This window comes from Cyprinus carpio, chromosome B5, assembly GCF_018340385.1.
Source record: "Cyprinus carpio isolate SPL01 chromosome B5, ASM1834038v1, whole genome shotgun sequence".
Taxonomy (NCBI): Eukaryota; Metazoa; Chordata; class Actinopteri; order Cypriniformes; family Cyprinidae; genus Cyprinus; species Cyprinus carpio.
The window spans coordinates 27897920-27923296 of NC_056601.1; the positions used below are offsets into that span (position 1 = coordinate 27897920).

Below are 25377 nucleotides of genomic sequence, written 5' to 3' on the forward strand. Positions count from 1 at the left end.
GTAAGCATCCTTGTATTTTAAGTAATATGGTATGATTTAACATCTTGATGATGGATTAGTTTTTTACAAACATGCAGCTTTTAACTTCAGAAGATGTTAATGGACTGGAGTGGTATGGATTTTGTTTTGTTTTTTTCCAGCTGTTTGGACTCTCATTCTGACGGCACCCATTCACTGCAGAGGGTCCATTGGCGAGTAAGTGATATACTGCTGAATTTCTTCAAATTTGTTCCCATGTAGAAGTTCATCTACATCTATGATGACATACATCTATGAGGGTGAATAAGCAATTTTCCATTTTTGGGTTAATTTCTTTAAAATCTGGCTGCAAGGTTTGCAAACCAAACAGAATATGACTTAAACGTGCAACAGGTGTACTCCAAAACACCTGCATGTTTTATAACATTTGTAGCCTATATTATGTATATTTTATTTATTGTATATATTTTCTAAATCTTAGTGTATGCATGTATGGGTAAATCTTCAGCATATGAAATAGGCTGCTGTCACACAAACCCAGAGCAAACACTGAAATTGTATTATTTTATCACTAAATCCGTTTTCCCGTTTATACCCATTTCACACTTAAGAGGAATTTCTCTCTCCGCCTCTAGATAGCGATAGCTGTTCTCTTCAAAAACAGCAAGAAAAAAAAAGAGAAAGCGAAATACGAGCGCCGTGACGTGGCAGAGTCAGTGTGGAAAGCAGTCAGCTTGAGCATCGTCTCCGGAAGCATGTGGACGCTGATCTTCACTGCTCTGTTTCCCTCTGTCATCTTATCATATGAAGTGGACACGAACAAACTCAATGGTCTAGCGAGAGCCAAAGTGGAGGTGAGTGAAACCCTTCATTCAGCTTCAGTCTCCAGCGAGTGATGCGTTCAGACTCGTTCAGATGCTCGGCTTGCAAACATGAGAATTTACCTGAAAACACTTACTGTAACCTGCTTGTGTAACTAGTCGATTGTTTGAATTGGCAAAGCTCCGACGTTTGAACGCATTGTTTTATATATATGTGTACTAATATAATCCCTAGAGTAAGCGAGACGTTCAGGAAATAGCAGTTGTAAATCTGTGCTGCCTCAATAGTGAACAATAAGAGATTGGTAATGGCTCAGCTAACGTAGATTTTTAATTAAGGCTTTTAATTACTCTTTATAAACTTGAGTGTTTGTGTATGGATTAATGTTTAGGAGTTTAGTGAACGATACTGTATACCGAAATAAAACCAGCAGAATTCGTTAGTTAACATTAAATGTCAAAATATAAGTCTGTGTGGAATTCACATGTCAAAATAAAAGTCAGTTAGGGCTCGCCTGAGGAAAATCTTTAAGAAAACAATTGAATACCCAAAAAAATAGTACATATTCTTAGAAAAACAATTAAACATTATACAACAGTCGTGGTCTTTGAATTGAATTGGCTGAGTGCTGATATAAACTCCAACGGCACTGAGTCTTTCACTGTTTTCATTTCATGTTTGAGACTATTTAGTCTGTGTATTTGTGGTAAAGATTTACCAGTGACTCTTTTTGAAAAATACACCCTACACTATTAGGTGGCGACAAGTGATTGTCTTTGAGTCATTGAATCATTCACTCAACTGTTTGTTCAAAATCTCTTAACTTTAATTATTAAAGTGTTGGACAACAGCAGTATCACACATTATTGTGCTGTTGGTCTGAAAAGTTGCTTTGTATTTCTTTGTAAGCCAGAGCATTAAGTTTTGCATGTCACCAACAGACGCAGTCAAGCAGAAACCATTCTTAAACCCTTTAAAATCATGAACGAGAAGTCCCAGTGCTGTTGTGCTAAATACCAGTGCTCTTGGACCTCTTGACGGCTAGCCAGATTAGAGAACCTAAATAAGTCATGTAACAAAATTTATGCACATTTAGTGACTAGAAGTGTACTTATTTGTTTCTGCATATCTTGTTTCTCATCTTTCTCTAGACATGTGGTGGATGACAGCTGAATAGGCTGAGGGAGGTAAGCTTACATTTCATATATCATCACTGTGATATTTATGTTTTCTAGACAAACAACGGTAATGAAAATTATTACTGTAAACTTCACAGTCGCTCTTCTGGTTATGTTGTATTATTTACTACTTTTCCCTCTCAATTCATAACAGGTCAAGGCCTTTGTGACCCAGGACATTCCTCTTTAGTATCCTTTAAAATCACCAGATGTCCAGTCAATCACTTATGGAAAACAAGAATGTCAAAAATAAGGAAAATAAGAAAAACACTTTACAAACTGACCATCAAATTGACATTTTTGAAAAATTAATTTAATTCATATTTAAAAGTGTTGTTAAATATAACAATAATAATTGGATTAAGCAGTTGAAATATTCTTTTTTTAATTGCAATTTAAATGTTGCTTTTAGGATTATTATTTATTATGATATATTTATCTGCATATTAAAACATTAAATAATTTTAAATATCAAATTTGTCAATTTGTAAATTGATTTTTTTATTATTAATAAATTGATCATTTATTCCATCATATTTTGAATTGTTATTATAGAGGACACTAGAAATGTCATTAGAAATGACTAGAAATGACATTTACTGTGTCAAAATTCTGCATTAATGAATACACATGAATAATTATAAAAAAAAAATCAATTTAATCCGTTTTCACGTTTATTTAGTTTGTATGCATTCATATATTTAAAATGTTAAGTCTCCTTCATGTTGTAAAGGCAACTTAGGTTTAATCTAAAATATATACATCTAGAAAACAACGCCTTTCATTCTTAAATGTATCTTTTTACTGTCTTTTGTCTTGCACTGCTTCCACTCCCTTCTCACTTACCTCCAGACTTATATTCAGTGTGTCTTTGCTGGAGCTCTTTCTCTAGTTCTCAAGCTACAACATCCAGCTTCAGCTAGGGTTACCATGCTTTCTGTGGTGGGACAGAAATCTGTTTTGTAATTCAATCAAAAAATCGAAACCTTTACAGGGTTACAGCTTTAAAACAGATTAACTTTCAGCTGTTCAGGTCATTGTCATGTGATATCCAGTGGTGTATCCACAGCCTTCACCTTTAAATCATTTCTTTGTTCAGCTGGAATGCAAATCTATACATTGACACCTTAAAGGGTTAGTTCACCCCAAAAAAAATGAAAATTAGCCCATAAATTACTCACCCATAAAGTCATCCTATGACTTCCTTCTTTCAGACGAATTCAGTCGGAGTTATATTAAAAATTGTCTTTGATCTTTCAAGCTGCATAAATCAGTCCAAAAGAAGTTAAATAAATCGCCCATCCATAAAAAAATGTGTCACACAGTTCCGGCGGCGGAACTGTGTGGCCTTCTGTACAGGCCTTAAAGGCCTTCTGTAGCGCCTTCTGTACAATGCATTTTTGTAAGAAAAATATCCATATTCAAAACGTAATAATCACTTTAATGTAGCTTGCGCCAACAGTTGTACACGGAAGCAGCTCCAGGCTGATGATGTATGAGGTCAGCGTTGCGCATGCGCTGGTGAGTCTCGTGAAAACCAACGTTTGTTTACAGGAGTAAAGGAAACAAAGTTTGCTTACCTTAGCAAAGAAAAAACAGTCTCCTCTTGGCTTATATCGAAATCCTCTGACATTCTTCTTTACAAATCCTCGTGTTGTACTTCTAATTATTGACCGTTGTTTTGTTTTAAACTCTCCCCTGCGCTTCTGTGTTCGTCACATCTGAGCCGACCTCATGCGTCATCCTCCCAGAACGGTGTACAACAGTGAGCGCTAGCAACATTAAGGTGAATATTACGTTTTAAATATGGATATTTTTCTTACAAAAACGCATCGATTCACTACAGAAGGCCTTTGTTCAACCCCCAAAACCATGTGAGACACTTTTTTTTATTTTTTTTTTATGGATGGGCACTTTTTATTAACTTCTTTTGGACTGATGCATGCAACACTCACTGAGTACCATTAAAACAACTTGAAAGCTCAAAGACAATTTTCAATATAACTCCGACTGGATTCGTCTGAAAGAAGAAAGTCATATACACCTAGGATGACTTGAGGGTGAGTAATTTATGAGCTAATTTTTGGGTGAACTAACCCTTTAATTGAATCTAAGGCTGGGACAGAAACATGTGTAATTTTCAGGACACTTATTTGTGATATCTGTCAGGCAGTAGTCAGCTTTAAGTGTTTAGTACATCCTTAATGTTCATCCTTTCAGCCACAACCTGGTGATGAAGCACATTCCTGGGGCCGACCCTGAACTCGTCCTTCTCAACCACTACTATGAAGAACTAGATGTAAGTAAAATGTGTCAGTGCTTAGCAATTTGTAGTTATAATTTCAACGCCCTGTTAAACCAGGATTAGCAACCTCAGACTACTATTTCTACTCCAGTGTAGAAAAACCACAAGCACTTGGTTAATTCTCTCTCAAGTGCAACCCTCACAAAAGTGTAAGAAGTCTTTTCTGGAAATTGCCACTTACATGATATGTCTGCTGCATTGATCCCTCTTTTGGCATTAATAAACTACTGTCAGATTTTACTAAAGACATGCAGTGAAAAAATAGCACTGAAAAGGCATGGCCAGTTATTTCTGGTGGACCTTATTGCATATGCATTTGTAGGAGTTTCCCTTTCAGACACACAATTTCTGTATTAAACTTCATATAACAGTTGTGAAAGTTGCCATTATAAAGATGGCAAGTCTATCAGACTCGCGTTAAATTCAATATGCATCTAACATGATTAAGGTTTATGATAAAGATTTAAATTTTAGAGCTGTCGGGACGGATTTCCCGGGAAATTGCGTGCATGTGACAAATGGCAGTGCGTGTCATGTTTTATTGTCAAAAGAACAAGGAAAAAAAAACGACAAACCTCCAGGGACTAACCGGTTATAAAAACAAAAAACGTTATTTAATATGTCCCACATGTCCTGTATCACTGTTGTCTCGAATCACATTCATCCACGCAGAGTCGCACTTTTATTTTTAACCACTAGATGGGAGAAAAGTTAACAGTAGAGTTCTAATACATTCATCCTTATAATTGGGATTTTTTTTTTTTTTTAGCATTTGTTAAGAACTGATGTGATGCACTTGTCCTCCTTATAACCTATGCTTTTATTTTTTTTCTTATCTCATACTTCTAAATGGAGCTGTGTTTGTCTTTCAGAGAATCCCATTATCTGAAATGACTCGCACTGAGATTAACAAACTCTTGGCAACGCTGGGCTTTTATAAAAAAGAGAATCCCGAAGACCAAGTGCCAGAGGAGTTCCGCTTCGCTCCAGCGAAAGACAGTCCCTTTGAAGGCCAATCCACCAGCCCGCCCCCTAAGAATGATACTGACCAATCAGAGGCCGATTCCCAGCACACAGATTTGTAACCCCTTATGTAAGAGAGATGGCGTGGGACACCAGCGGTGTGAGACCTACTTGATTTACAATTACCGTGAGAACCAAAACTGAGCCAGACGAGCTCTCTCCAGAGTTTAATGTGGCCACATTATTGTTTGAAAATAGTTCCTACTACTGTCAACACACATTTAGCAACTTGTTTTGATTAAGAAGGGTGTTACGGAGTTCAAACACTGATTGGAAAAAAAAATATTTAGAAATTCTGTGTAAGTGTGAGAGCCTACAAGTGTGCGAGTAGTTTGTGTTTGTGGCAGTGAACTGTAACGGTTGTTTGCTCTCACTGTTCTGTACAGAACCTTATTTCTGCCCAAAGGGGACGTTAATGATGTCCACAGCTGTAAAAGCCTGAGACTGGCTGCGGACTGATGATCTCTGTTCTCATGGGCACAAATCAGGCCTCCAAACAGACTGTGGGAGCATGAAGGTACCACTGAGAAAATAAATGGCTTAAACATCACAGCAAATGTGTGTTTTTTGATTATTTTACAAAAGAAATGATGAAAAAGTATAGAGCCCTGGAAGTCTGGGGAAAAAAAAAGTTGTGAAATCATGGTAATGGAAGAGCAATTTGATAAAAGACCAATGTTCAATAATGACATCATTAATAACAATAAACATTTTTTAGCAGTAAAGTAGTTCAGCAGCTTAATTGCAGGCCATTTGTTCACACAAGATATAAAATTCATGTGATGTGGCCACATGCGCATATATAAGACAATTCCACAAATGTGGCTCATCTAATCATAATTTTGACTTATTCAAAAAAAATTTTAAATAATCTACCTATCCATCTACCTATATAAATCTAGAAATAAACAGTAGTATGTTTTTTGGAAGTTTTACTCAATTTTATCTTGCCATTTTTCCACCAATAAAAATTTAAATTTATATAAAATGATCTTCTTGAGTCACTTACAGTAGCTCACTGTAAAGTCTTGTTCCACTCATTATGATTATAAATCTTTTAGATCTCCTATTTCAGAAAATGCAATAAATGACAAACACATTTTTGGTGTCATTTATGGTTTTAATGATTACTATACAAACCATGGTGTAGGAAAATACTGAGTGAACAATAGTTTTTGAATGAGTGTGTACAAACATTATAATGTTGATGTTTATCTTTCAGTGTGAATGAATGTTAATGAACTCTACTCATGCAACCTTTAAGTACCAAGCAAAGTCACTCTCTGGCGTGGCTGCTGCAGTAGCGGTTTCGTCTTCAAAATTAAATTATGTGCAGACATTAAAACAATTAAAACTACAACCATCTTTAGAACCAAATATATAAACATCATTGACATCTTTTCAGGTGAATTTACTGCTAAAATATTCTTCTTCTCAAATTGACTCAAGACTAGGGTTACTCATTTATATATATACACACACACATTGTTTAAATTACACTGTTTCTGGCCGAAAGCCGTGTTATAAAGATGTACAAAATCAGACCCTTTAAGCTTATGTTTTGGGACAAACTTCACTGCTTCCAAATGAAGTTCAGCAATATCAACAAATCCAAAATATACTCATCCATAAATAAGGACAGATCATAAATGCATCTTTACATGCATGTTTTTGTATTTTATATCACTTCAAAATGTTCAATTCTCGCTTAGAACGAGGCAGATGTCTGATATCTGCAGAGAAACTAACCGAATGCTCTGTTTTCAGTGTAAAACCAAACTTTCAATTAAGTGAAAAACATTTAAAAACAGTTCATGAGCTGCATCTTGCACTCAGCGGCTGAAGCCATAACAAGCAGTGAGATTAATATTTTTGCAACATTTTTAAATAAACAATATCGCATACAAATGAACATATAACCTTCATTTCTTTTTGAAACAGAACTAAAACTTCAAGTAAGCTTGTGAAAGCATGCAGGTCTGAGCTCCATTAACAGCAACAGTACCGTAAAAGCTTTTAAAACCATAGATATGGGCAATCAACATAAAATCATGTTTCGTTTTTAGCACATGAAATCAAGTGAGAGGCATCTTGGGAGTTACACTAAATATAACTTGCAATTTTCATTTTTTGGTTACCTTTTTGTGGCCGGCTACTGTTTGTTTAAACGAACTAGTGTAAGTAACATTAATAAAAATGTAACAGGATCAGAATTAAAAAAAAAAAAAAAGTTAAAAACATGAGTCGTTAGAGTGTGTTGAGCATCAGAAGTTAGAGGTCTGCTGCGCCCGTGCCATCATCATCTCATGCTTGCGCAGATGGTTCACCAGTGACTGAACATACGTGAACACACACTTGGAGTCTGGTTTCTTACCCATGATCATCATGTCCTCCACCTCCAGCAGGGGCATGCAGTTAGCATGGGCCCTAATGAAAAGACAAGCACAGACCAATTATGAAACAATGGAAACTAAATGATGCTTTATATGCTTTCTACATTAACTCTGTGCTGTTGATATGCCTAACCAACAGGGTGCAGCACTGCCATTCAATACAGAGAATTTACTTTGTAATGTTAAATATTGATATATAAAGCAACTTTTGCAGCTTTTGAAGCAGTTAAGTTTAAATGTATTGACAGCATACTGTCGATTACCACAGAAATTCATTTCAATTTGTTTGTGAAAAAAGAATAAGTGAGTAAAAATAAAAACTGTTTACAGTAATGCACCAACAGCATAACTTGAGATGATGCACAGCACCAAAATAAAATCACAAAATATTATATATGTTAACATGAAACTGGTTATGAATTGAGTACAGTTCCAAATTTTCAGGATGATTTACACCAGGACATTTCATAATGGGGCGTGTAAAAAATTTAAAGGGGGAAATACTTAAATACAAACCAAATATGTCTTTATAATGTACTTATTTTTTCCTCATGTAGTATGATTCTACATAAAACTAGACATATTTAATGTATTTGGGAACTGGTATAAATATTTTTTTTAAATTAAAAAAAGATATTTTAATCCTCAGAAGTAGAAGCCAAATGTGCATAAAAAAAATACTGAAATTAATTTTTTATTTTATTTTACAAAATACGCTGTAATACACTTTAAATAATAAATAGAATATATATATATATATATATATATATATATATATATATATATATATATATATATATATATTATATATATATATATATATATATTTTTTTTTTTTACATTGTCCACAAAACTATATCAAGCTAATTTTAATTATTTTCTCTACATCAAAATACAAAGCTATTTTATATATTATGCAAGCGGATCATGATGTTATTTTAGTATCATTGATATATATATAGTTTTTAATATTTTGAATTTGATTTTATTTTATATGTTTTTATTTAAATTTGAGGTAAAATCTTACTAACGTTGTTTTATCATTTTTTATTTAAAATGTGTCTAAATGGTTTTTATTCAATTACAATTTTGAGTTTCAGTTTTAGTACTTCAAATGTTTTACTTCAACTAGCTGAAATAAACATTTACTAAAATTAAATATAACAACTTGCTTTATTTCAAGTAATGAATTTATATATATACATTTAGTTTGATAAGCCTGATGTGAGGGTCCTTGATAAAGTTTGCTATAAATGCACTTTTCTGTTTTTAAACCCTCCAAAATGCACGGTGCACTGGATTCTGAATAATTTACCCATTGCTACCATTCTCAAACAAACAAAATCAGAAATTTTGTTAAAAGACAGAGTCGCACTGGATTCTTAATAATTTACCCATTGCTACTCTTCTAAGTCAGGCAAAAGAGAAATCTCTAGAAGCTGTGATAGCAAACATTCAGCATGTGCCAAGAACAAGCTTCTGTTTAGTGTCCGATGTGCTCTTTACACTGGTAGCTTGAGCAGGCCAGGCTTTGATGGGCTCATTTCACATCTCTATGAGCAGGACCATGTTTGGGCATCAGCGTCTTCACTGCTTCAGTCACGCTTTCTCTCTGACAAAAGCGGGTGAGCTGGCAGACGCACAATATTTTGTTATGCTAATTGTCAGAAACTTACTAACAGCACGCTGATAAATACCAATTCCTGTCATGGTGCGCATGTGAGACCCAAAAGCCTTTCCTTTTAAGCTCAATGTCCAGGTGTGCTAGAACTGGATCTAATATGTTAACTTTTATTTGCCACTAAGTAACACTTGAAATATCTGAAAATATCGAATCTGCAAATATATGAGGTTTTCTCAGCGTGAATTTTATTGCAGTGACTTTTAACCAGCTGGTGTTTTTCAGTGGCTGTATGAAGTCAGTTCACACAGGTGTAGGTGAGTAGTAATGTAATATTAATATTTCTTCCCTGTGATGCAGTCTCTCTGTGTGAAATAAAACCACTTTTATTAAATCTTCCTGTCATCTTGAGTAAAAAATTACAGTGTGTACCTTAAGGTTGCAATATATATTGAAATAAAATCAATATCGTGATACGGCTGAATGGGTGCTTACACGCCAATTTTCAACTCAAAACTTTTTATGCATTTTGACCATTCATTTACACGACAACAGTGTTTTGGGGGCCTGAAAACGCAAACTTTTCAAAATGCAAGTTTTTAAAAACAATGCCATTACCGTGACAAAGTAAACTATTTAAATATGCATTTGTGAAAATGGTAACGTTATGTGTTCAGTCTATAGTCATGCGTGAGTAATGCTTATACACGGAGGCGTGAAGTGTTTCTTTACAAAAATACATCGCCAACTACCGGTCTGGCATGCATAGTACAGCATTTTTCGTCTTTTTTATACATTTGTGTCAACAGGGATAATTTTAAAAACACTGCTGAACTTTTCAAAAAACTAATTTTTGGTTTTTGCATTTTAAGTACAATCGTTGTCATGTAATGTGATATATAATTAAACATGTGCTGCATGTTTCAGAGTTAAGCACAGCTCTGTGTTCATTTACATGCATGCAGCTCATGATGCAGAGTCTGTTAATTAACTGTGAACTGAATGATTCTGAGAAGCTTGTTTTTTATAATGAACTGCACGAGTAAATAAACACAGTGCTGCGCTTCAGTCTGAATCACGCTACAAATATATTTGCCAGCAAACCACCAAAATAAAAGCTCACTGGGTTAAATTTTGAAAGCAAAAGATAAATATTATTATTGCAATTTTACAGTGCACTATAAATACATTTTACTGTACAATATTATTGCAATATATTTGTTATGTTTATATATATATATATATATATATATATATATATATATATATATATATATATATATATATATATATATATATATATATATATATATATATATATATGTATGTATGTATGTATTATAGTTTTTTATTTTTATTTTATAGTCATAGTGAAAGAGTCAAAAAGGAAAACTATGGAAAACTGGCCAGCTGTAGGAAAACTAAAGCAGATTTTTTTTTATATAACTCTGTTCACTTTATAATTACTGAAAGAGGTTTCTGAAGAATAAACCCAAATGTTTCATTTTTACCAAACCTGCACAGCCCTAAAAGTATGGTCCACATTCCAAAAATTATAATTAAATTAAATTAAATTAAATACAATAAAATAAAGTCTTTAGAGTAAAAAAAGCTTTATGCAGATAGACTTAAAAACAAAATCATCCCAATCATTTTAAAAGTAGTATTAATTCTTTCCAAATATTGCTATTTTATCAGGTGAAAATTCCTGTATTTTTTCATATTACAAAATCTAATCACAGAAAAACAAAATATTGCACTGTCAGTTTTACCCAGGACTGTAGTGCACCTTCAACAATGCCACTTGTTTGATATTTTAATATCTAACGCAGTGATATTCATATATTTAAAATGTTCAAAAAATTATTTTGGTTTCAATTCAGCAATAAAAATCTATTTCTCCAAACAATTAAAACCAAATCAATTTTAAAATGTATTTTTTTTTCTCAAATGTTTTAATACTATCTATTGTTTCGTTGCATGTTAGAAGGAAATGTTTTAAAGGTTAGTTTGCTCCATCATGTTTAATTGTTGCCAGTCCCAAGACAGACTGAGCTGAGTTTCTCCTCAAAGATCTGATCTGGCTCTCACCGTTTGCTCTGAGTTTTGACCCTAGGAGGAGTTTTTGGTTTTGACCAAGCCCTTCTGCACCAATCCCCTGTAGAACTCCTGGAGGTACGTGTACACGCACTTCCAGTCCGGCTCCCGCATCCGCACCATATCCTCCACATCCAAAAGCTGCGGACAGTCTGCCAGCTTCCTACTCTCACGCCGAGGTGGGGGACAGAGGAAGGGAAGAAGACAGAAAAAGGACAGAAACAAGTGGGATATACAAAGCCAGTGAGGAGAGAGAAATGAGACACACAAGACAAAATCAAAAAGCCAACATTAAACACTGTGATGACAGCATATGTAACTGTGTTTTCATGCCTTACATTCAGAACAAATATATGTGCAAAGACAAACAACATCAAAAAGAGCAACAATGCATCCATTCTGTGATCTCATTATGCAAATGTGGCTGTGAACAACAACATACAGTAAGGAGACAACAACAGTATTGCAAAAAGTGATGACTAAACACGTAACCCTTCGTCTCCAGACAAACTGTAAAACAGCCTGTAGAAGCTCAGTGATGGGATCATGCTGGAGCTGTGGAGACTGACCTCTTTAAAGGCACACATCTGGTAATGCTTGTAAAGTTCCACCAGGAACTGAGTGAACAGCAGATTTTGTTAAATAAAGTGCACGCATCCATAATAAAAAATGCCTCACACAGCTCCGGGGCATGAATAAAGGACTCCTGTAGCGAATCTATGCGTTTTTTAAAGAAAAATATCCATATTTCAAATGGATGGCGTGCGCCTCTGAGATATGCTAGTCTCACAAGTTTGTTAAAGGAAGCAAAGTTTCCTTTAGCAAAGGAAAACCAGTCTCCCCTTGGCTTATATCGAAATCCTCCAACATTTTTCTTTACAAATCCTCGTTTTGAGCTTCTAATTCATGACCGGCGTTTTTTTATTCTGTTCTCTCTCTGCGTTCGTTACTTATCGCGCAATGCCGACATCCTACATCATCCACCGGAAATATGGATATTTTTCTGACAAAAACGCATGGATGGCATTTATTCACCCCATGGAGCCATGTGAGGCATGTTTTACTACAGATGCACACGCTTTATTTAACATGTTTTGGACTGTTGAGCAGAAACACCCGCCTACTGCAATGATAGAGCTAAGAAGTGCCAGGACAGTTTTTAATATAACTCCGATTGGATTCGTCTGAAAGAAGAAAGTCTAATAGACCTAGGATGGCTTTAGGGTGAGTAAAACACAGGCTAATTTTCATTTTTGGGTGAACTAACCCTTTAAATAAAAGTACAGTCCTATACAGTCAGAATATTCACATTTTACCCTATAAATATAAGGTTGTTACAGTTTTTACATTTTTGTTAATGAAGATAAATTGACATCTGCATCATGCCATAAAAGTCAGGGAGCACAAACCTGTTTCATGACTTGAAAGCCATTAGAATGCAGAAACTAATAAATGAATTTCTCTATTAGGATATTTTGTTTAAGAAATAAAACAAAAATAATTTTACTTCAGGTTACTCATGCATATTTTGATGTAGAACAATATTTTATAATTACTATTTTTTTTTTTAATATTGAATATTTTTTTATACTGTACAAATGTGTGAAATGTTCACCTGTTCAGCAAGTGTTTATCATGTTCTAAAAAAAAAAAAAAGTTTAAACCCCCCATTAACTGTATGGTTTCTACAACTTTCACTTTTCACTTCATTTTACATTTTGAGTGATAATTATCAATATCAACTGATATGATAAATTTTATCATGCTATTTTTTTTCCCCCATATCACACAGCTCTACTTCAGACAACAAAATTCCATGAAGCAAATACATTAGTTTTCAATGAGAGTTGAAATTCTGAGTCCGAAATTCTCGTCTGAAATTTTCGCAAGTTAAAAAATAAATACGACCTCACATTGTGTCAATCACGTTTACACAGCCTCAGAAACTTTCGTCCGTCATAAAATAAATTAAGATCAGTTTCGATTTTCTGCGTTTTCGCATCGGTAGCAAGCATTTTGATAGGAAAGGATGACGAATACGGAAAAAACGACAACTAAAAGCATACGAAAATTTCAGACTCAGTGTGCAAGGACCTTAAATAATTGAAAAGTGATGCAAGTGGCAACTACCACTGGAAATGATGACAGCAGAGCTCGTGATCTGCCAGAGACCACTGAATGCTGCAGGACTAGTAACTAGCAAACAACAGTACAGCGGCTTAAATAACTGAATATGAATTCACCTTCAGGCCACAACAGCAATTACAGATGGTGCCTTTAATGATGACAACAGTTGGGGTAGTGAGATAAACCAGTGCTCGCAGTCAGGTGGAAGAAAATGAAATGAGAAAGTGTCTACTGGAATTACCTGGACACAGACTGACCAAAGGGGAAGCAGGTTAAGGCCTATTCTCAGGTCAGCGAACAATACTGACTTTGAGTAATGCTCTTCTGTTAGCACTATTCTGGGGAAACTCGTGAGCGTTCAGCTGGATGTTTCTCATTTAGAAATGCACGAATGTTAGGTTAGCTGGGAAACGAAAAAGGAAATAAGCAGAGGAGGAATTTAAATCATAATCTAAAAAGCTAGTAATTAAGGTTTATTTATTTTAGTGGAACGAACTCAAGGAAATGACAGCTATTAAAAGATGATTAATCTGAGAGGACTGGAGATGCAGATCAGAAGAACTTGTTAAAAATTTGGCTGTATTAAAACAAAGCAAAACATTTACAAAAACATTTACTTTTTAATTACTCAGCAAGGATGCATTAAATTAATCAAAAAAGACAGTAAAGATATTTCTAATGTTATAAGTGATTCTATTTCAAATAAATGCTGCTCTTTTGAACTTTCTATTTATCAAAGAATCCTGAAAAAAAAAATGCAAATCACGATTTCCACAAAGATATGGAGCTTTTATCAGCAATGATAATAATCAGAAACAACTTTTGACAAGCAAATCAGCATATTAGAATGATTTCTGAAGGATCATGTGACACTGAAGACTGGAGTAATGATCACAGGAATAAATTTAATTTTTTAATATATTCACATAAAAACTGTTACTCTAAATAGTTATAATATTTCACAATATTACAGTTTGTACTGTTTTTTTGATCAAATAAATGCAGCCTTGATGAGCAGAAGAGACATCTTTCATAAACTTTAGTTTTTTTAATCCTATGTATATGAAGGCAGGTTACTAGAAAAAACTGACATTGAGTTTTTGCCTAAGTGTGTTATTTGAAGTTTGTTTTCAATAATAGAAACATGGGAGAATTCACTAAGAATCAGTTGCGCCTGCTGATAGAATAATTTATTTGCACACGCTCTCTGCGTTGTTTCAAAATCTGATTCAAAAAATAAATCATCCAAAATAGGTAATGCCACAAAAAAGCCTACAACAATACAAGCTGAACACAATTTTCATGGCATATCTCAAGACGGCTCTGAGCAGTATGCTGTAGCGGATGCAGCAGACCAACTCAATCTGGCATCGTTTACTGAGACTGTACAGCCTTGCTCCACTGCTGTGATATCCAGGCACTTGATCAGCTCAAGATGCAGGAAAGTGCGCATGACACGTCTGGATATTTGCCTGGTTATAACGGAATTAAAACAATGTGCACAAACACTTGCACACAAACAACTGTTTGCTGCCAGCTTTCCATCTGTGGTAACAGCAACACATTAATTGCACAAGGCCCATGTTTAGAAGAGACAGTATATGTGTTTTGTCACTAAAGAAGAACATTCTTACATAAATTGAGACATTAAATGCAACATGTTAATGTAAGAATGCATTAATGAACATGCTATACGAACACACAACTGGTTGAGCTCGACGTCAGATACAACTGTTTAGTGCAGAAAGTCAAATTTGAATTGCATTTCTGTCTGTCATTTTATTGGTTCTGAATTCTTTTGTATGTGTTTGATCATGTGATATATGCGACTCTGGACTCACTCTGCTGTGCTGAAGGCCACTTCAAAGTTCTGCCTGCGGTTTGCGGGACTGAGGCTGGCGTAATCGAAGGCCTCTGGAAAGAAGTTATGCACCAGAGCACAGAACGCCATGCCATCACTCCAGCTGGAGGAGAAGTTCTGGATATCCACATTCTTCATGAAATGGAGGAGAGAGAAACAATATGAAGATTAACTACCATTCAACCATTTGAGGTCAGTAGATTTTTAAATGATTTTGAAAAAAAAAAAAAGTCATTTATTTGATCAGAAATACAGTAAAAACTATTATATTATGAAATATTATTACAATTCAAAATAACTGTTTTCTATTTGAATATATTTTAAAATTAAATTTATTCCTGCGATGCAAAGCTGAATTTTCAGCATCATTACTCCAGTCTTCAGTATCACATGATCCTTCAGAAATCATTCTAATATGGTGATTTGCTGCTCAAGAAAACTTTCTGATTATTATCAGTGTTGAAAACAGTTGCACAGCTTCATATTTTTGTGGAAACCATGATATATTTCATTTTTCACGATTCTTTGATAAATAAAAAGTTAAAAAGAGCAGCATTTATTTTAAATAGAAATGTTTTGCAGCGTTATAAATGTTTACTAACACTTTTGATCAATCTAACGCATCATTGCCAAAAAAAGTAATAATTTCCTTATAAATAACTTACTTACCCAAGGCATTTGAATGGTAGTGCAATTAAACAAATACAGCAAAGCTTATAGTGTGAATAAGAAATAAGAAATGAGTGAATAATGACTTCTATTTCAGTCTGTTCCTCATATGAAGCTACTTTAGTACTTTCTACAGCACAATCAATGAACTATATTCCAAGTTGAGGACTGTCTTTAGGGCAGTTTTGTGGTTCTTTGTCATTTTTGGAGCTTGATAGCCCTATATCTCATTCACTATTAATTGTAAGCACATGCTAAATAACTGTGTTTTATGAAAGAAAGAAAGTCCAAAATGCTTTGGAACAACTTGAGGGTGAGCAAATGATGATTGAGGTTTCATTTTACATTCAAGATCTGATTTTCTCCAGTTACCTCATAGGAACGGGTTTTCGATCTGCACCAGTCCAGCAGCATCTGTTTGATGGAGTTCGCATTTGGGACACCAAAGCTTGTGGAGCGCTGCACCTTGTTTACTTGAGTAATGGCGGAGTTGCTACAGTCAGAAAGAGAAATGCTGTTGAACAGGTGGTATTTCTGTGAGTTAAATGAGCCTGAAAGTGCGTGAAAACCACAGGCTCACCCTCCAGAGCCTCCAGTGATCCCGAGCTTCTCGATCATGGCTTTTCGTGCCTGTGCTGCAGATGTTTTGGGTAACGTCTGAGCCCTCATCAGTTCTGATCTCTCCACCTGTCTGCGCTCAAGAGCTGAGGTTCTGCTGGAGCTACGAGACGTGTTGTCCTCACGGTCAAAAACACTGAAAGAAACAGAGAGGAAAAGTATATAAGAAAGAGTATATTACAGAATAAATCACCCAAAAAAAACTAAAAACCCCAAAGACCCTAAGATTACAGTACAAAATGTGAATTCAAAAAGCCTCACACAAAAAACTCATCACACAAAAAACCGGCAACCAAATATATCTAAATATCCAGTTAGAAAAATCACACACCAAAACAAAAAACATACATTCTTGGGCGAAATCACAGACCAAAACAAAAAACAGACATTCTGACACGGACCACACATTTCAATGTAGAATAACTGGCTTTAGAGAAGTTTTTCAGAGAAACAAGCATGAAAACTTGCATGTTTCCTAAATAACATTTTGCATTTTTATGCTTTAGTACGGTCCAAAAAATAAAAAATAATAATACAAACAGCACCTTTACTAAATCTGTTTGCAACAATGTTGAAAGATTTGTAGTCCGTGTGCTGCTTCATAAATCACATGCTAAATAACTGTTTTATGAAACAGGGTGTAGAGGGTGAGCAAATGATTACTGAAGATTAATTTTTTGAATGGTTAAATTGTAAGCACATGCTAAATAACTGTTTTATGAAACAGGGTGTAGAGGGTGAGCAAATGATTACTGAAGATTAATTTTTCATTCAGGGTGACCAAATGATTACTGAAGATCAATTTTTCATTCAGGATCTGATTTTTTCCAGCATTTATTTGAAATAGAAATCTTTTGTGACATTATAACAATCTTTACTGTCACTTCTGATCAATTTAATGCAGTGTTGCTGAATAAAAGTATTAATTTCTTTTAAAGAAAAAAATCTTATTGACCACAAACTTTTGAACAGTAGTTTATGTACAGTAGGATGGGCTTTCATTTTATGTTGGTAATACATTAACTGGCATTACTGTGTTATATAAGGTCTGAATAGTTATTTGGGATTTATTTCAAAATAAACTATGGTGTATAAAACCAGGACCAAAAAGAGTTCATGTTGACTTTAAAGAACTGACTCACCTGCCAACCTTCCTAGTGGACGTGGTGCTGGAGTAACTGTAGGATTTTGTTTGCACTGTGCCTTCTGATAAGATAAATAAGAGAAAAGTGTGTTTGACATGGGTGCTGGTAGAAAGTAAGACTGAACACTGAGCACAAACAGAATAAACTTACTGTCTGTCTTTTGAACATAGCTGGATTCCATGATAGTGCTGCGGGACGTCCTGCCATTATCATCTGCACACACAAGCAGTGACAGTGTCACAATCAAATTACACAAAGAACAAGAGGCTCTTATTGAAGGATCAGACAGAATTTAAAAAACTGGAAACCCCAGCTGAAAGTGTTGTTACTCATTTTAAAGTGGCCAGCCAATCATAAAAGTGAAGTATTTTTATAATAACTCTACAATATTTTCTCATTTTTACTGAATGAAGAGATTCTTTGAAATTTTAATTTTTATATAAACTACAGAAAACCCACTGTGATGAACGAAAGAAAATATATATTTTTGTTCGATATGACAAATTTTAGTTGAATGCATCCTTACATGAAATGTATAACAATTTAGTTTAGGGAACAATACTAGCTGTTTATTAGCATGCATATTACTACCACATTGGCCATTTATTAGTACTTATAAAAAACATATTAATAACTTGCATGACCATATTCTAAAATCCTACCCCATACCTAAACTTAACAGCTACCTTAATAACTATTAATAGGCAGCATGTTCAGATTTTATTGAGGCAAAACATATAATCTAAAAATGACCAGTATTAAGTTAAATAAAATCAATAGATTTAATTACATACTTTTGAAGTATTTGTGTGCATTTACCAACACAAATCAGTCCTAAAAGTGTGTGAGATACATGAGAAAGAGACTAAATATATTTTACAAATGTACTTTTGAGACAAATCTAACCAACACCTAAAAAGTTATACAATGTACTACAATCTAACTCTCTTGGAAATGTCTTAACCCATTTCCAAAGTTTTATTCCTATACCAAAAATTACTGATTTTTAAGATACATGCACTGACCTGAATGCAATGTTAAAGGTACACAAATACTTTATTATTTTACAGGAGAGTTTTACTAGTGAGCATTTTCTTGGAGGGCTCTTAAAATGTAAAACGGAGCCTGCTGACATTAAATACCTAAACATTAATTAATTCCCAAGGTCTTGTAAAACATAACTATGATCGTTTTTGTTGCAAAATCTTGAACATAAACCTTACATTTTAAGTGGAATACAGAGGGAAAAAAAATCCAGCCAAGTAGAGTTCACTACATTACTGCTCTGCTACCTGAATGGGAAACGCGATTGGTGACGTGACTGATAGTGGAGCCGTCTGCAGAGCGCTCGATCTTCTTCATCACAACTTCACTGGTGTCTGCACCCACCCGGGCTTTCTGAGATCTCTCCTCCCGCTGCTGTCTGAGCTCCTGCAGACGCAGATCTCGTTCCTTCTCTCTCTGGTCTGAGGACACGGGTAAAATGAACAGTGTCAGGAAGAGAATATAGGGTTAAGATGGAGAATGGATCAGGGATGCACAAAACCTGTGTCTATATTAGTACTTTTGCAACGATCAACATGGGCGAGACTATCTGTCTAGGGAGTGTGTCCAAGAAACTTGTTTGAAAACCTTATTTCGCAACTCTAGTGACACAGAAATCACACACTTCAGATTCCATCACTATCATGTTTAAAGCACTTGTGTGAAAGCGTTAACATCTTAGATTAAAACCATAGTATGGTTGTGCAATATTTACTATCTTTCACAATTGTTGTTTAAACAATTTGCCAGCTGACACGTTGTTGTTTTTCCTGAATATAAGCACGATTGCAAATTGTGATATTAAGGCGATACCAAATGTGATAATGATTTTTTACAACACTTCAATAAATATATGGCTCCCCACCCAAATAAAAAACAAAAAAACAAAAATAACAATAATAACAAAATCAACAATTCAACACCCCACCCCAAACCCCAAAAAAAAATTATGTAAATAATTTACACTGCATTTGTGTAAATGCATTCATTCCACCTCTAAGCTGCATTTAACAGTCTGTGTAAATGCATCTAAATGTCACTTTGGCGTAGCTGTGTCACTTCTGCAGTGCAGAAATGGATTTTGTTGATACTGATTTAATTTGATTGGAAACAGCCATTGTATTTATTTATTCAATTTGAGAATTCAACATAAAAGATAATGCTTATATCTAAAATGGTCAAGGTTCCAGCACCAATTTAGCAAAATAGTGTCTAGCCTAATTATTGACAAAACCCCAGAAAACACAGAGATATAATTTAGTCAATATTGCACACCACCACACCATAGATAATCATAGCACTGTGTGTAGATTTGTTCAAGCAAATACAGAGCAAGCAATACCATATGATAACCAATATACTTTCATGCATGGTCAAAAAACATGAGCAGATCACACGTAAACCACACGTGGCACATAAAAACTACATACCATATCTTCAAATACAAACCAATTCTACAGCCAAATGAAGCCTAACTGATCCTTCACTAAGGCCCTGGGCATTAGCAAAGGGTCAGTAGGACAAAAACACACAATCCAGAAACCCTACCTATTTCCTCCTGTGTGCATCCCAGCCTAGCCTCTGAGAGCAAAGAGAGAGAAACAGCACTCAACAAAGGGGAAGTAAAGAAGACAGTGAACTGATACACTTTCTATGTTGACGCCCCTCAGTACATAGAGAGAATAAAGAAAGAACAGAAGGAGAGATGAGTGCTGTGCAAGAAAACAAAAGTAGAGATTATCACCTCGCTTTTTCTTTCGTAGTTCTCTCATTGCAGTCCTGATCAGTTTTCTTTCTTCAAAATCTTTGCAATCATCAAGCTGTAAAATCAAACAAACCCCACCCCAAACAGAACATTATAATAATAATACTAATAATAATAAAAAAAAGCAACTCATTTTAGTACTTGTACTAATACACCAAACATTAAAAAAAGATAAATGAATAAAATCATGCACAATAAATACCAGGAACTTGTATTTTAAAAAGTAAAACAGGGTCAAATTTGATATCTTTTTATATTCTTTAAAAGAAAGAACAGGAAAATTATGTGGTTATGTTGATAGAGGGTGGACCATGATCAAGGTTGAAATGTTGTGAGCCAAATTTAAACTGAAATTAATATTCTGTCAAAAAAGCAAAAAGAGATATTTTGAAGCATGTATGTAGCCAAACAGTTGATGGTAGCTGAGTTCCACAGTAGTTTTTTTCTAAACTGTGGAAGTCAATGGCTAACGGCAACTGTTTATTTTACCAACAATCTTACAAAACAGAACCAAGAAAGAACTCATTTAGTTTTTGGAACAACTTGAGGATGAGTAAATGATGACAGTTCGCATTTTTGGGTTCAGTGTTGTCTGCATGAGCATCATGATCTCATTTTATCACACAACACATCTTAGAAATCTTTTAGTTTATAATATATATAATATATATATATACTAATATAATAAATATATATATATATATATATATATATATATATACATACTAGGAGAAATAAAGTACCATTTTGTCCAGAATCTGAGAAATAAAGTACCATTTTGTCCAGAATCTCCTCGTCCTCAATCTCCTGAAGCTTCTCTGAGGTCAGTTTATCACTTTGCACCTCATTTTTGATGGAGGTCATGGATGAGCCGTTAGGAAGCACAGGGACATCACGGGACGCCTCGCTCACAGATTCACCCGTCTCCATCTGTGTGTGTGCAGGGGGATAAAAGACAATGTGTGATACATTATGAAGGGACACTTTAAAAATGGTCACAATTTTAACAGTAAAACACTGTAAATATTCTACTACTTTTGTATATATTCCCCTACTTTAGTATATATGATGACAGTAAAATACTATTAAATTTACAGTTTTTTACAGTTTTTGTGCTGTGAAAAAGAACAAGCCATATTATAGTTTAAAGTGAAAAAAACAAACTGTTATTCCCAGAATTTCCTTGTGTGACAGCTCACATTTGATGGTTTTCCATTTAAATAACTGTTCTTCTTAGCTTAAGTTCAACTTCTTAAGTTCATTTGGGTTTTATGTTGATGAATGTTTATTACATTATTTCATGTCATTTGTGTTACCGTGATGGTGTTTTGTAATTGTATTTGGGTTCATGACAGCATGTATCTTCTGTACTTTAGAATTCACCTCAGCTTGATGAATAGCTACTTGTCATGAACTTCAACTCATTGTGTGACTTTCTCATTACCACCTGTGTTTTTAATGTGGTTGTATATATATTTGTATATATTTCATTAAATGTTTATTTCAGTTAATGAAATAAATATTTTTTTATTGTAAGTTTAAGTTCAATCTTTAAAACTTAAAATGTTGCTACCATATTTGTATGGTTCTTTTTAAGTTCTGGCAACTACAGCTACATAATTTTTTTTAATTGTAAATTTTCCAGATTTTTTTTAAGCTACTTATAATTTAAATTAGCGAAACTAAAGTCATGCTATCCTTTTAACAAAGTACTGTATTTACTAATAAACAGAAGGACTGCATGAGGATTAGGGTGACAACTGAAAGCATTAAACAGCATTTGAACATCATTAAAACTAGAAAACAATAATTTGCCATTAATGTTATCAATGGTATATCTATATGTAACATAAAATTCCATTGTCGCCTCACCACACATGGCCTTTAGCTTAAGGAAGACCTTAAGTGCACCTCAAAGTCTTTTTGGTGTTTTATATTGTGTTAACAGCATTTACACAAACATTCTAATTAAAATGAATTCATTCAATTTCAGTAATTTTTCAGTAAAATTTATCTGATTTAATATTTAACAATAAATGTCTTTCATACTTATTTTGAACTCATTTAAACTTTAAAATTTGCCAAAAATAAATAATTAAATAAAAATCAAGACCATGTAAAATATTCAAAACTGTTTAAAAGTTACTGCAGACGCACAATCATCACAAAATTTCATGTTATATCATGTTAAAAATGCATTATATTAGTGTATGGAAAGAATATCTATATAATTCATACAAACAAAAATAAAAATTCCTAACAACAAATCACAATATGACGCTAAAAAAGCAGGCTATAATTTATACTTCTGAACAGCTAATCCCTAAAGCAGGCTACATTTGACAGCAACACAACTGACATCGGGATTTAAGAGCAGAGATGATAAAAATAGACATCCAAAAATAAAACCAGCAGAGTGATGGAGAGATGGACAAAAAAGAGCAATAAGTGAGTGAAACCCTTCCAGCAGACAGAGGAGATGGAAAAAGGGGGCTGGTGGAAGGGAGATCTGATCTATGACTACAGCTGTGTTTACACAAAAGCCATGGAAGCTCGCTGACATTTAGGCAGGAATGAGAGCTCAGTGATTTCTGTGAATGTCCCTGAGCACCTCAGCCTGCCGCTCTCATCCACGTCACACTCAGCAATGGAAACTTAGGTATCCACATTGAATTTAACAGCATTAGACATATTTAATTAAATCTCATAAGGTAATGTGCTAAGTTTGGGAGGCCTATTAAAATCCATTAGTATGTAATGCAAAAGTGCTATTCCTAAAATGGGAGTCTGGCATTCATTCACAATTATTAACATCACCAAACACCAAACATATACAAAGACCTGCAACAGACTTGTGCAGAAATAGACCCGAATACCCACTGCAAATCTTGTGCCACAACGAGTTACCATCTTTTTACATCTTACTAATCCCAGCTTAACAAGGCTTTGCTTCACACTAGCAAATTTAGACAGGTTTTAGTCCGCTGTTAACCAACTAAAGATTTTTTAAGTGCTACACAAACATTAGTTTTCAATATAAAACTCTAATATTCACTTTAATTAAAAAATTCTAATTACCACCAACTTTCCTGCTCACTGAAATACTTGTACTGTATCTCGTAACTTGCCCTAAATCAAGAGATCCCTGGAAAATCTGATCTGACTGAATCAAATCTCTTCCTGGAAGCAAACCCAGACACTAAGACTTTCAATTATTTAGACATAAATGGGCCATATGATTCATTTTGTTTTCAAATGTACTGCGCAAAGCCATAAAATCTATTTGAAGCATAAATTAAAATTAATTATTCATACCAGATGGGATCTTTGATGGCAAGTTTAAACAGTATGCTTCAATGAAAGAAAATCTTTAACGGCTTGAATCAGATTCATGAAGGAGAACCCTTATACTTAGATGATTTTCCATTCCATGTTATTCACCACAAGTGCAGATGACTAATAATAATACATAGTGGAAAATTATGCTTTTAAAACCAAAGCCATCCAAATGATGACAGCAGATTCATGAAGGAAAAACAATTTTCCAGCATTGGTAAGCATAAGTATGCAAAATACTACTTATTTCAAATGGCAAAAGCTTACAATATCCATCTTTCGGAGTCACAGTTCACCGACGTGAAGAAATATATTTTTTTTGCAAACCACAATGCTAGATGTTATTGATGGCCAGGGGATTGCTATTAGTTTGCTTAAGTGTTCTGAGTCGTAAATAAACAGGCCCAAATCGAAAGACCCACACCAAGGGGTCTCTACATATTGCTCATATCCCATTTAGCTCACTTTATCACAAAAGTTATTATTCACCTTAGCACAACTATTAATGTTTACAATCAGACAAATGTCTGGAGTGCCTGAAAACCACACTCGAGTAAAAGTACAGATACCTTACAAAAAAAAAAATAAATGACTCCATTGCAAGTCACCAATTTCAATACAACTTGAGCAGAAGTCATAGAGTATCAGATTATAACTGTAGTGAAGTATTTGTACTAAATGTAGGATCAAAAACAAACTAGTCCTTAACATCTAAGAAATGCCAGTGAAAAACAAGCCACAGCTCATTTGTGAGGAGAGCAATCACATGATTATTTATTTGTAAAAAATAAAAATAAAACTGAATTGCAATAAATCAATAGCCTCTTGTACATCTACAAACAGTGACGTCTTAGTTAAGCTCAAGCACTCAAAAAGGGCACAAATCATCTTTCAAAAAGGTCAAAATCTGTCAAAGTCTGCTAAGGGGTAATAATGGAACAAAAAAAAGTGAACAAACAAGTTTTAATAAGTGATTTTTCAAGACAATAAAAATACCCTCGTGCATCAAAACCACTTCTTTTCTTGTTATAAAATAGGCTTGATTTTCAAAAGTCAACATTTTGGCTGTCAAAAAAACGTGCACAATACAGTGGTATTTATGAGATGAACTTTAGCGATTTTATATGAGATGATGATGAGAACACATTTATCTTCCTGCTAATGCACTCCCATTAGCGTAAAGTAGTACTGTTGACCAGTGTTAATTTTGAAACACACTTCCGAAACACAACCCCATTATAATAAACTAGTACTGTTGACCAGTGTTAATTTTGGCATTTAGTTTGAGTGAGTAAGGGGAAAATCGCACAAGAGAACGCTTTCTATCAGTTTCGCCTATCCCGCCTTCAATGGCCTGTAGATGACGATGTCACTTCTTTTTTGTAGGCAGAAAA

The 25377-nt window shown here is 34.3% G+C and overlaps 2 protein-coding genes across 6 annotated transcripts in view; one reads left to right on the forward strand and one right to left on the reverse strand.

The window, feature by feature from the left end:
* Positions 1-678: 678 nt before the first annotated feature.
* selenom (selenoprotein M) lies at positions 679-5857 on the forward strand. Its single transcript, XM_019088410.2, has 5 exons — positions 679-833; positions 1953-1988; positions 2134-2168; positions 4200-4278; positions 5157-5857. The coding sequence occupies exons 1-5, from the start codon at positions 735-737 to the stop codon at positions 5367-5369; spliced, it is 462 nt and encodes a 153-aa protein (XP_018943955.1). The 5' UTR covers positions 679-734; the 3' UTR covers positions 5370-5857.
* Positions 5858-6406: 549 nt separating this feature from the next.
* smtnb (smoothelin b) overlaps positions 6407-25377 on the reverse strand; it is a 66385-nt gene continuing 47414 nt past the window's right edge. For 2 of the 5 annotated variants that reach the window (XM_042725142.1, XM_042725147.1), the window contains 10 exons: positions 21422-21577; positions 20627-20702; positions 20431-20463; positions 19131-19304; positions 17989-18051; positions 17836-17899; positions 16656-16829; positions 16448-16568; positions 15387-15538; positions 6407-7734 (listed from right to left, as the gene is read on the reverse strand). In XM_042725142.1, the coding sequence (XP_042581076.1) occupies positions 7572-7734; positions 15387-15538; positions 16448-16568; positions 16656-16829; positions 17836-17899; positions 17989-18051; positions 19131-19304; positions 20431-20463; positions 20627-20702; positions 21422-21577 (1176 nt within the window). In that variant the 3' untranslated portion in view covers positions 6407-7571. Of the gene's footprint in view, positions 7735-11412; positions 11582-15386; positions 15539-16447; positions 16569-16655; positions 16830-17835; positions 17900-17988; positions 18052-19130; positions 19305-20430; positions 20464-20626; positions 20703-21421; positions 21578-25377 lie in introns of all 5 variants that reach the window. The other 3 variants (XM_042725143.1, XM_042725146.1, XM_042725145.1) reach the window with 3 other exon arrangements.